The 13,554-nt window shown below is 41.9% G+C and overlaps 1 protein-coding gene across 1 annotated transcript in view; it reads left to right on the top strand.

Moving 5' to 3' along the window:
• PIK3AP1 (phosphoinositide-3-kinase adaptor protein 1) overlaps positions 1 to 8,541 on the top strand; it is a 129,811-nt gene extending 121,270 nt beyond the window's left edge. Inside the window, exon 17 of the mRNA XM_039465380.2 lies at positions 6,239 to 8,541. Coding sequence (XP_039321314.2) covers positions 6,239 to 6,296 — 58 coding nt within the window. The 3' untranslated portion in view covers positions 6,297 to 8,541. The remainder of the gene's footprint in view (positions 1 to 6,238) is intronic.
• The last annotated feature ends 5,013 nt before the right edge of the window (positions 8,542 to 13,554 follow it).

Here is a 13,554-nt window from a genome sequence, read left to right as displayed (position 1 = left end):
CATGGTGAAACCCCATCTCTACTAAAAATACAAATATTAGCCGGGCATGACGGCACATGCCTGTAGTCCAAGCTACTTGGTTGGCTGAGGCAGGAGAATCACTTGAACCCGGGAGGCAGAGATTACAGTGAGTTGAGATTGCACCACTGCATTCCAGCCTGGAGGACAGAGCAAGACTTTGTCTTGAAAACAACAACAACAACAAATTAGCACAGAGCTAACTGAAATGCCTGCTTTGGACACATTTCAACATAGACCCTTTATTAATTTAAGTGATGCATTATTCAGTTGCAAAAACTTTAAATAGCAAATGCAATGTTTCATAAATGAAATACATTGACAAATGTCAACTTTTAAAATAGTTTTCTATCAGTTCGGCTAGAATTCAGCTCTCCGATAATGAATTCCCTTGGCTGGACTGTGGGGACAGTGCCTTTGGGGAACAGGAAATATGAAGGATTGGAAATGAAAATGCAGGTGACAGGCAGCATCGTATGGTGGTGGGAAGCCTGACTCTAGGGCCCCCCTACCTGGGGTCAAGTCACTAGCAGCTACTTGCAAACTTGAATTCATGTATCTCTATTACCCAGTCTGGAGAGCAGTGGCGCTATCTCAGCTTACTGCAACCTCCGCCTCCTGGTTCAAGTCATTCTCCTGCCTCAGCCTCCCAAGCTGGGATTATAGGTACCTTCCACCATGCCCAGCTAATTCTTGTATTTTTAGTAGAGATAGGGTTTTGTCATGTTGGCCAGGCTGGTCTTGAACTCCTGACCTCAGGTAATTCGCCTGCTTCAGCCTCCCAAAGTGCTGGGAAAACAGATGTGAGTCACCATGCTCAGCCTCAATTTCCTTGTCTATAAAATGAGGATAATAACAGAACAGTCTGCAGAGTTATAAGCATTGAGATCTTGGCCTATAGTAAGAGCTCAGCAATATAAGTGATATTTTTTTCACATGGGGGGGAGTTAATATCTAGAAATTTGGAGATGAACATTAGACTAAAGAGTTGGACTAATTTACTAGACTCTGATGTATGCCTTTGTTTATATGATACTTGGGCCTCTGGTAGGAACCTTTTTATGGTTTGATCTTGTGGAGTAACAGAAAAAGTGGTTACAGCTGGCTTCTGTGTCCACAGATGCAGAAAGGAGCCCTTGGGAATAAAAGCCAAGGCTTGTCTTAGGAGTTAATTCTTTGATGTTTAAAATAAATTGTGCATGTGTTGATGGGGCATAAGGAAGGAGGAAGCTTTTCTTCAACCAGGGTTTTGTTTTGTGTTTTTGCATTTTGAAACTTTTAGATGAAGCTCATCAATGGAATTTGTTGAGAAAGTGCAACAAGGAGGCCTTTCTTCTGGTTTTCTGGAAAGAGAGGCTGGCTCCGTGCTATAGATCTTTCCATTTCTCCCTTTGCTATTGATCACCTTCCCATGTCCTCCCAGCAACATTTGTATGTTGGCACTTGCTACTCAAACATCAGCCAGCTCCAAGCTGCATCACAACCACCGGGCATGCTTCCCTGGTGTAGACTGGAGTGCGTGGATTAGAATATTAGTCCTGGAAGGAAGCTTAGCAGTAATCTAGTCCCATTCCCTGAATTTGCATTATGCCCTATTGCTTGAAAATTATTACATAGTTGGTGATTGGAGGGGTTACCAAGAGCAGTGACGGTGATAAATGCTGTTATTTATTGAGACTCACTATGTGGCAGGTATTCTCTTAAACATACTAAATGTATTATCCTGTTTAATTCTCTCTACAACCCTAACGGGTTAGGTATTTAGTGTTACCCCATTTTGCAGATGCAGAAACTGGAGCTTGAGATTGGGTTGAGACTTGCTCTGTGTGGCAAACCTGAGTACTCCTGACTCCCAGACTTCATCTCATAGGCATTCTTTTATACCTGTCCATGAAAGTCTAAGTACTGGGGAGGAGGTTCAAGATCCAAGGCCTTTTATTCCTGAAGGTTGAGGACTTTGGAGGCAGTTGTCTAATTGTATCAAGATAAAAGAGTTGTCAAGCTTGAAATTTTAGCTACAAAGATTCTGTGGGATTTTGTTAACAGAAGAGAAAAAACCAACAACCACCAGGGAAACAGGTTCCAAAAATTAGGATAGAAAGTAGGAAGCACGTAAATGTGTAAAAAGAGATGGTGGTTGAATTACCTGGGAAGTCTGGAAGCATGTCTTGATAGAAATGGGGAGAGAAAAGAGAAAAGTTCTATCAAAGCAATTTGCAATTGATAGAACTTGGGGTTTGGGTGCATTTTGGTGCTAAAAAAGATTTGTGAGTATCCAATTATTTTGTACATGTGTATGCCATTTTCACAATAAAACAAGGGGATATTAGAGCAGATAATAAAACAGGCCTCTGTCTGGAATGACTTTAGTGCTTGCCCTGCTTACAGGCAGGATTGAAGGCTGACCTTGGTGTCCTAGACTCCACTGTCAGATCTGGGAATCAGCATCTCTTCTCTACCTGTGTTCTAACCTCCCCGCCCACCCCTGGTCCCAACCAAACAGCACTGGTGGTACAGCCTCCATCTCACTTGTCCCTCCGTCCCAGTTCTGGTCCATGCCTCTCCTCACTCTACATGCTGTCCCAGAGCCTGAATTGCCACCAGGAGACAAAGACCCCGAGTCTCCATCTCCATCTCAGCCTTCTCTTTCCTACAGTTGACTGGGGAATCTTTTCTCAGGGACCTCACCGGTATCGCAAACATAGCCTGTGTAAAACTGAACTCATCAGCCCACCTACCCTTCTCTACCCCAAACTGCCTTCTCATGAGTTCCCAGCCTGAGATAATGGCACCATTCTCTCCTTCCCCAAGCCCCAAACCTGGGAGTCATCCTCGAGCCCTGCCTCCCTTGTAGCTCTCATATCCAGCGTGTCTCCAGGCTCTGTCCATTTTGCGCTCTTTCAGCTGTCAGATCCATGCTTCTTTCCATCTGCCAGTGCCTAAGTTCATTCTTGAAGGCCCAGACTTACCTCCCTACCCCAGTCACTCCTTCCTCCACACGGCAGCCAGAGTGCCCTTCCTGGAACAGGATAAGCTGATGACACCATTGCCTGGCATGAAAGCCTTCACATTTAATTCTGCGTTTTTCAGCATTCTTTGGCTCTGCCTAGCTGAAGTCCTACCCCTCTCCTGTATTCGTGATGCTCCACCGCTCAGTATTCCCGGTGAGCTGTGCCACTTTGTACTGTTTCTTTGCCCAATCTGTTCCTTTTGCCTGGAGTGCTATCTTTCTACTCCCTTCTACTCTCTGCTTAGAAAATGCCTATACATCCTTTAGGACTCAGTTCAAACATCACCTCCTCTGTGAAGCTCTCCCTAATGTTTCCATGCAGAGCAAATCTTCTTCTTTTGGTTTCACAAGCACTCCTATTATATTCTATACTCTAGTAATACACTCCCTGTTGCAACCCTTGTGTAGATGTGTCTCCTTAGTGAAATTGTGAACCTGTGAGAAACTGTTTTTGATTTTTAATTTTTTTTCTCCTATCCCTAGTGCTTGGCAAAGTAACTGGCACATACTAGGAACTTAAAAGATATTCACTGTGTTAAGTGAATGGATGGAAGGATAGATTGGTACTGTTTGGGTTGGACTTCCCAAGCTCTTAAAAAATTAGCCATCAAGTCATCTACCACCATGCAGGTGGGTTATAGATGGGAGAAAGAAGCTTCACACTCCTGGCCAGGCAGTGTCTCATGCCTGTAATCCCAGCACTTTGGGAGGCCAAGGCAGGTGGATCCCTTGAGCTCAGGAGTTTGAGACCAGCCTGGGAAACATGGAAAAACCTCGTTGCTACAAAAAATAAACCCCACAAAAATTAGCCAGATGTGGTGATGTGTGCCTGTAGTCTCAACTACTCGAGAGGCCGAGGTGGGTGGATTGCTTGAGCCTGGGAGGTTGAGGCTGCAGTGAGCTGTGATCATACCATTGCACTCCAGCCGAGATGACAGAATGAGACCATGTCTCAAAAAAAAACACACACACACACACAAAAAACCTGTAATTATATGTCTGTAATTATAAATAAGTTTCCTTGCGATGTAGCTTCCAATCTTTAGCTGGAGTTGTTCCTCAGAATGAAACCTAAAGAGGGTATATCCACAGGCCCACCCCAACTGCAGAGTGTGGCAGCAGAAAGAAGAAGAGGGGCTAGGAGGAAATCATGGCTGTCTTGTGTTGGAAGATAAAATGTAAAGCTCATCAGGCATACCTGGGGAACAGGTAAAGGTTTCAGAACAGATCTTTAATCGTCATCATTATAGTATTAGCTTCACTTGTTGAGTGCCTACTCCAAGCCAGACACTGCTACCTACTTTCCTGCTGTCATCTCCAAGCCTCACATGGCACTCCAACATAGGGATCAGTACCTCCATCTGGCGATGAGAAAAGTTTCAGAGGCATTGAACTTGCACACACAGAGATGTGTGCATAAATGTCTCTGTATATGTTTCCCTAGGTTCTGAACCTTCCCTGTCAAAACACTCCATAGAGTTTACGGATTTTTGCCTATTGTCCATCTCATCCACACACTTGCATCATCTTGAGGACCTAATCCATGACCACTTTACTTGATGTTATAGCCCATACTCAGGTGTAGATATAAAGCAAATTAATGTTCGTTGAAAGAATGAAAGAAAGACAGCAGAGAGGTGGGCAGGCTAAATTGGCTCAGGTAAAAGTGTATCACCTGATTGTCCTTTGGTTTTCTCCTATAAGCCCAAGCTCACAGGGCAGGCTGAAGAGATGGAAGGAGGCCATCCTTTTGTTCTCATATGATAAAGCTCAGTCGATGACAACCGCACAAAGCCATCTAGTCCTGGACTAGGGAAGGATCTCCCGAGGTTGTCTGTGCTTCTTATGTTCTGCTCCTGCCTCTCCCTCTTGCTCCTGAGACAGCCCTTCTTTTCCCAAGTCTGCTGTCATTTCCTTGACCTACGCAAATCTTGCATTCAAGAGACATTCAGTACATATTTACTCATTGATTCAATCACGCATGCAACTCCAGGGCAGCACAGTTCAATTACAGCACCTAACAAAGCTCTTTTTATTGACTTATTGATTTGCTTCCAAGGGAATTAAATATTGGTTTTATAGCACACATGTGGAAATGCCATCTGTAAGCCTTGATCCTGTCTGTAAATAGACTCACCCTAGTCTACCTGGAATGTCATTTAAGACTGTTCAAAACCATACAGAATAACATGGAGGGAAGTTTCTAGGAAGGCAGACGCAGAGTTGGGATAACAGTAATCCCACGAGGAAGTAGTCATGAGAAGCAGGCTTTGAGAATTCCAGTTCCTCTCTCAACAGATCTTCCTACTACAGTGTGTCTCCCATGCGACTATTAGAATTGCTGGTGTCTTAAAATCTAGGTTTTGTTATTATTCAGGTATGGCAAAGTCAGCAGATCAGGAGACAATTGCCATTGAAAAGACAGTTTGTTGCACTCACAGATTCCAAAAGAAGAGATATCTCACCCTGTAGGGGGCTACATGGGGAAGCATCAGGGCCAGTCAGGAGGCAGAGGAGCATGGGAAAAAGCAGACAAGAGCTTTTTTATTGTGATTTCCATAGGACAAAACAGATGAGGCTTGGTAAGATTTAGAATTGGCTAGTTTGAATGATTTTATTGGCTCTGAGGCATACGGGATGACCCTAGTTGTCTGGTACCTGGCCCTAGGATGATAAAGGCAAGTGAATGGTGGCCCTATAAAGTGGAGTGTGAAAGCCCATAGAGGAGATGGTTGGGGCATAGGTCTAGACTGGTTGGTTTGCATATGAAAGGCATGTTCCATGCTTGAAGGTAGGCTGTTTGTTTGCTATTTCTAGGAATTAGCTTATCTCAGGAGGGGCAGTCTCTCCAGGGTTAGCAAGGCCCCCATATGGCAAAGCATCAGATGATGAAAGGGATGGTGAGTACAACTGGTTGGGGAGGGAAGCTATTCAAAAGCTTCAAAAGCTTTGCCTCTAGAGCTTAGAATGCAATGGGTCTGGGATGGATCCTTGGCACCGGTGTTTTTAAAAGCTCCACTGGTGTTTCTAATGTGCCACCAGGATTGGGAGCCACAGCTAGCATGTGACTCACTCAAACATTCATGTGTGTCCTGTCTCATTAACTGAGGAATGTATCCTTTGCACACTATACCAAGTTTACAACAAGTAGTGCATGCATAAGAACTATTTATTCAAATCAGTTTTTAAATAGAGTTGCTTTCATTTCAGGCCTCCGTCCAGGGAGACCTTCCATCCTCCTCCACCTGTTCCACCCAGAGGACGCTGATTCCACCTCCTAAAGCCTGCCTACTTCGGGACTGACTTTAAGACTCACAGTTTTCAGCCTGTTCATGATGTCTTCCTGTTGAGTTTTGTGGCATGACTGTTGACTTTAAGATCCATTCTCATTGCTGTTATTATTGTAGCCCTTCTGGTTTGGGCTTGCCTTGAAGACTTTATTAAGGCATGAAGAAGTGAAAAACTAAGGGTTTTATTCACCATCACCAAGTATACCAAACCATATACTTGTTTGCTGAAAGGATGAAGACTTACTCAGAAATACTTACCTCTAATTTGCCATATCAAAAGCATAGAAAGATTGATCATAAATGTACTTTACCAATGATTTTACTGAAATGCACTTATATTAGTCTTTATGTATTTGCTAGTTCAGTCTCATTTCTAGAAGAGGTTATAAGACTTGTAGTATTCAAATAAGAAGATAAGTGACCTAATTTTAAAATAATTATTCTACTTTTCTCTATATTCAGCAGGGTATTTAAGTGCTAGGGCTGGCCACATACGACAAACTAAAAAAGACTAGAGAGGGATTAGTACTAACTCCTCTTCTATAGAAGGCAAATCTGAGAGTCCACGGAAGTCTGGAACCAAGACTATTCAGTTAGTTAAATGAAGAGGCGAGTCTAGACTAGTCCTGCTCATTCTAGGTCACCACCTTTTCCCTCTCCAAATAGCCAGGCCCTGTCTCCCTCAAGAAATGCCCAGATGTAGAAATTCATCAGTGCCTGACTATTGATTTTCCAGAATTTTCCATCTTCCATATCTCCCAGGCATGAGACTACCAAGTTTGTTTGTTTGTTTTCTTTTCAATTCGGGAATTTATACCTCAGTATGGTTTCAGCACAGTTATGTTTCCAGAGCACATCTAGAAGTGGTTGGAAACCAGAAGCTGGGGATTCCAGGGACCCCACTTAGTGCTCTGCTTCCTTTATAGGTCTTAGTTCTGGTCATAAACAGAGAGAGGAGGACCTTTGACTTTTTCTTTGTTGAGGGATCTAAGGAGGAAAAGCAAACCTAAAATAGAAATACAGTCAGTCCTCCAAATGCATGGGTTCTGTATTTGTGGATTCAACCAACCTTGGGTCAAAACTATTTGAAAAAAAATCTACAAAGTTTCAAAAAGGAAAACTTGAATTTGCTGCATGCTAAGAACTATGTTGAATCCATGTAAATGAAGTGATGTGCAGGCATTGTATTAGATATTATAAGAAATCTAGAGCTGATTTAAAGTGTACAGGGGGATGTGTGTAGGTTATATGCAAATATATGCCATTTTTTATATGGGACTTGAGCATTTGTGGATTTTGGTATTGGGGGATCCTGGAACCAATCCCCCATGGATACCAAAGTACCACTGTAGTTATCTATTTTTTACAAACTTATTACCTCCACGCTTGGTAAATCCATTTTTGCATAGAATGTGGAGCCTTAAAATATGTCATGAATTCGGAGTCCCTGGGACATAAATCTACCTTCAAATCAGAGGTCTTTAATGATGCCTAAACATACAGTCAAATTAGAATCAGAACTATTTCTTTAAAAAATATTTGAAATGTGTTTGTTTCCCATGAGATTATTCTTTATCCCACACAAATGTAAAAAATCCACATTAATGATCCATTTAAGTACAGTTTTATTGGGTCCTTTTCAAATAATTAAAGGCTCTTTCTCAATCTCATTCCTCAGTCCCACAAACAAGAACTCTTACTGAAGTTAACAGCTTCTAAAGTCTTGGATTTTTTTGTTTTTGTTTTTGTTTGACATAAAATACACTATTGGCCATGTCCATCATGTGAGTGTTTGTAGTAATTAATTACCTAGTTCAGGGCCTGGCACTTAGTAACATTCTGCAAATGTCCCTTCAGTGGTCCTTTTACTCTCCTTGTCACTTATTTTGGAGAAAGAGGGGCATGCGAGATTAGAGTAAGAATTTTGATGTTGGTATGCTTGCCCTTACGGTTACTTTAGACAGTCTCCATCGTAGGCAAACTTGACTTTGATTAAAGTGACACTTTAAAAAATATTCAAAAACTCTAAGCCCCCTTTTGGATGCCAAATTTAGAATTCTGTACATTCTCTGATGAACAAGCATTTAGATTGTAACGTGGTAAAGCCTACTTCCAGCCAATGTTGTTAGCATCTTTGTATCCACATCACTGTTTGTGCAATATATAAATATTTTGTTGCATTGTATTCTTATATAAAAATAAGTAGAAAACATAAAATTGAAATTGCTGATGAGAAGCCTGCGTCTCATGAATGTGACACACTTGAGATGTGGATGGAACTGATCGGGAGTCTGAGTCAAAAGTGGCAGATGTTACGCCCTCACTGCCTGTTCCTTTCATATCCAGGATGGTTGGTTATATGTAAAAGAAGAAAATGAAAGCATTTGGATGAAACACTGGGACTGTGTTATCAAAGAATATATGTAATGATGAGGTGAAAATTTTTATTTTCCAGAAACAGAACTGCTCATTTGTAACATAAATATAATCAACTTCCACATACTCAACACATGTGTACACATTTTTAGGAACACATTATGTAACAAAACCACGGATTTCCAATACAGTGAGCGTCAGAAACAACACTACAAGCTAGGGTCCAAAGAAACCATTAAAAAGTTTTCTACATGATGCTTAGGCAGACAGCTCTGCTGCCATCATCCTTGCTCAAGATTTTACAAGCTTGCTCCATAGAAAGTGAAGCTATTGTATATATTCATCACCATTGCCTTTGCCCCTAAGGTAAACTGGCCTCCAGTTCCTAGGCCAGCACTTTTATTTTATCTTAAAACCTAGAAGCAGATATATAAGCAACAAAGTATGAAGACTGAGAGACTCTTCATTATTTTTTTTTTTTGAGGTGGAGTATTGCTCTATCACTGGTGCGATCTTGGCTTACTGCAACTTCCACCTCCTGGGTTCAAGTGATTCTCCTGCCTCAGTCTCCTGAGTAGCTGGGATTACAGGCACCCACCATCGTGCCCAGCTAATTTTTTTATTTTTAGTAGAGATGGAATTTCCCCATGTTGGCCATGCTGGTCTTGAACTCCTCACCTCAAGTGATCCACCCACCTTGGCCTCCCAAAGTGCTGGCATTACAGGTGTGAGCCACCATGCCCGGCTGACGACTGACAAACTATGAACAAGAAGTTGGTGCTGTACTCTAATAATTTAACTTGACATACTTGATGATGTGAATAATCTCTAATACTCTACCATAAATACACAAGTGGTAGTATATAGATGACTTCTATGAATATTTTTACAAGTCAAGTTAAGTTACACACCCCCCTTTTTAGCTTTGTTACTAAAAAAAAAAAAAAAAAGAAAAAAAGGTTCTAGTCACTCCCGTATCACCAGGATTTTTAGATCCCTCTCCTATATGCTCCAGGAAGTAGGTAGGTTTTCTGCGTTCCTTTTTCAAAGAATAGTGTGTGGTTTTGCAGCTGGCTGGTAGAGGAAGCATTAGTAACAGATTTATTTCTGAGAAAGACAAGTGGTTAATTTGGATAATTCTAAAAAAATTCTTCCCAAACATGAATCCTCAATTTTGAGGGATCTGCCTGTATAAATATTTCCTTTGGATAAATTGTGCGCTGTTCATTTCCAAGCAAGTTATTAAGAACATAAAATGGTCTTCATTCATTCCTGCTGGCCAGATACTGTGTTCATCAGGGTGGTGAGGGCATGAGTAGGAGATTAAAAGATAAATTCTGAGGCACAACTTGGAATTCATTTTCTCATAAAAATCATAAAAAATAGGTTCATAGGTGTTCTGTGTGGAAAACGCGTGAGGGGAGAAGAAAAGACACACACACAATACCTTTAAGGGTAAACAAATTTGATCCCACATAAATGGCAGTGCAGATGTAATCAGCAAATGACATAATAAGCAAATTGCAATGGGAAGGGGTTAAGGGAAAAGAAAGAAATATATTTACACTCACCAGCCTATGGAGGATTCATCGCCAGACAGGGAAGCAACGGCCTGGGCTCCAGAGTCAGCCACCTGTCTGTGCACAGAGGAGGAAAGGTCTCATGAAGCTTTGGTGCAGTCTGGGACCCTCGGTCCTTTTGTAACAAGTTGTTTGGCATGCGGCCCAGTCACGAGGGCTCTTCCTGAACAGCTCAAGGAACACAAAAATGTCAACTTGTTTTTGTGATTGTCTATTGTTTTTCAATAATTAACATATAGGAATAGGTTGAAATAGAGATTTCTCCAAAATAACACCGGATGAACATCTCAAGGGGCCCACACAACCCGTTCCAGGACTTGGTGACCATTGTTTGGGTCCATGTTCAATTGAGTTCAAATTTAGTCTTTAGGCTAGTCGCCAAAGCCCATTTAGGATAAAATGTCTTTACTGTCTCTGCAGTAAGAGTGAGCATGGTGTAGAGAAGAGAAGATTGTTTTGGAAGTCTGGAGACCTGGTTCTTTATTTTGGTGTGCTACTCACTTGACGAGTTCCTATAACTTGACTACACTGTTCCATGTTTCATCCCCTACGAAGTGGAGAGTTGTGTCTTTTGTGACAGTCCAGGTCCCTTCGACTCTGCTAAGCCTAAGTCTCAGAAAAAGGGTGTGGAATCGCTTTGTGGGAAGAAGCAGGCAGACAGCCTCAGTGGCATCACCACCTAATTGGCGAGGGGCTTTTTTTATTATGTGGCACCTGCTGTTCCTTGTTCTGTCTCACTGTTGTAACAGATCAGCTAAAAAACTGAGAGACAGTGAAAGACGAACCACACCAAGAAAATAATGGCCTTAGGCCGGGCGTGGTGGCTCACGCCTGTAATCCAAGCACTTTGGAGGCCAAGGTGAGCAGATCACCTGAGGTTGGGAGTTCAAGACCAGCCTGACCAACATGGTGAAACCCTGTCTTTAAAAAAAAAAATAAAATAAACAATTTATTAAAAAAAAGAAAGAAACTAATGGCCTTAATTGCTCTTCAGTCCAAGAACTAAATTTTATCAGTAATGGCTTCCTTAAGAAAGATCTCAGAGCAATCATGAAGATCTGTGTCTAGAACATTTCAGGTAGAACAGAAACAGTAGAGGTGGAAAATGGCACATAGCAATAGATGAGCTGTCTCCCATCCCCACCTTGCTGCAGTACATAACTGGCAGGACAAACCTAAAAAAGTAGAAGGAAGAAACAGAATTTCTTTTTTTCTTTTTCTTTCTTTCTTTTATTTTTTTGAGATGGAGTCTCGCTCTTTCACCCAGGCTGGAGTGTAGTGGCATGATCTCGGCTCACTGCAACCTCTGCTTCCCGGGTTCAAGCAATCCTCCTGACTCAGCCTCCCTAGTAGCTGAGACTAAAGGCGTGTGCCACTGTGCCCAACTAATTTTTGTATTTTTAGTAGAGATGGGGTTTCATTATGTTGGCCCAGATGGTCTCGATATCCTGACCTTGTGATCTGCCCGCCTCGGCCTCCCAAAGTGCTGGGATTACAGGTGTGAGCCACCATACCTGGCCAAGAAATAGAATTTCAAAGTAGCTGATGATAGAAAGTGGAAGCTAGGTGGTTAATCCATACATTAATACTATTTTTTTTTTTTTTTTTTTTTTTGAGACAGGGTCTGGCTGTGTCACCCAGACTGGAGTGCAGTGACACAATCGGCTCACTGCAACCTCCACCTCCTAGGTTCAAGTCATCTTCCTACCTCAGTCTCCTGAGTAGCTGGGACTACAGGTGCATCCCACCATGGCCAGATAATTTTAATTTGTTGTAAAGACAGAGGTGTCACTCTGTTGCCCAGGCTGGTCTTGAACTCCTGAGCTCAAGCAATCCACCCACCTTGGGTTCCCAAAATACTGGGATTACAGGGGCTAGCCACCCCACCTGGCCCCTATACCCTAATACTTTTGATGATCATGTTTAACCAGAATGAAAATAAAAGACAAATTTTGGTTTTCTGGATTGTTTGTTGGTCATAAGCTCTTTAATTAAAATGGAATCTTCTTAGAACTACCATAGAAAGAGGCTGTATAGCCACTGGGGGAGTTGGGGATCTTCTTTCATTGACATTTCCTCCCCACCCCTACCATCCTTTTTGGTGTCAGGGAATGAGGTCATTCATCTAGATGAAATAAGTGGTGAAATAAGATATGTTAATGTTTTTCCCTCCCCAGTTTAGTGAAACAACATTAATTTCGATGGTGACTTGAGACTTGACTGTTTTGTCTTGTTGAGGTCATCAGGCTCCAAGGATCTTTGAAGCCATACTTCTTTGACTCTAATCAGTTACTTTATCTCTTTTTCCTTCTTTCCACACCTGCTGTTGTCAGACTTGTAGCATCTAATGCCATTGATCAGCATACTTCCCCTAGTACCTAGCAGAGTTCCTGGTCCATAGTAGATGCTTGAAAAATAATCGTTGAATTAATGGCTCTACCTGCTCTTAAGATATTAAACTTTCCCAAAGACTCCTCTGAAATAGGATTTCTTTCCAGTTCTCTCATTGCCCAGTGCTTTTACTGCCTGCTGACCATTTGTTGGCCACATTTTGTGTTCCTTTTTGGACACTGTCATGCCTGTTTTCTGTTGTGTGTGTAAAATGTCCTGGTTTTAAGTCTATCCTCCCCAGTTGAATACTTCACACTCCTTCTTGTGTCCTCCCTAACTCCAGGCATTTGCCAACCTAGTCCTCCCCAAAACACCCCCCACATGCATACTACCTCAAATCTGTGCAGGCTGGCAATAGATGCGTAAGAAACTACACATCCATCTTAAACACGGCTTGTTCTTCTATTGCCCATCATCACTTCATTCAAGAGCAGTGATTATTCATTCACAGAATTGACTGAGCTTCCACTATGAGCAAGTCACCCTGCTTGGTGCTTGGGAGGATATACCAAAATGTATAAGATGCCTCCTCTGATTTCTACAGCAATTACTGGTGTATGATTCATTCAACAATTAATCATATACTGCCTTGTGATGTTTCTTACTATCTAGAAAGCATTCTTCAAATCCTGCTATGCTATTTGGCTTTTCACTTGTTAATGTCTTCATTCATTCAGCAGAGTTGAATACCTATGATGTGACAAGCACTATGTCAGCAGCTGGGACAGATTATAAAGACAAACAAATGATAGTCCCGGCAATCAAAAAGGTCGGAATGCAGTACAGAAAAGAAAATGTGAATAATTACAACACAACATGCCAAATGCTTGAAGTCCCAAAGAAAGAATGCTCCATTTCCCAAAGATCATGCAAGGTTTTACTGAGGAAG

This window comes from Saimiri boliviensis, chromosome 12 (genome assembly GCF_048565385.1).
Source record: "Saimiri boliviensis isolate mSaiBol1 chromosome 12, mSaiBol1.pri, whole genome shotgun sequence".
Lineage (NCBI taxonomy): Eukaryota > Metazoa > Chordata > Mammalia > Primates > Cebidae > Saimiri > Saimiri boliviensis.
The sequence above is the reverse complement of the archived record's forward strand: the minus strand, read 5'-3'. Positions and strand labels throughout refer to the sequence as shown.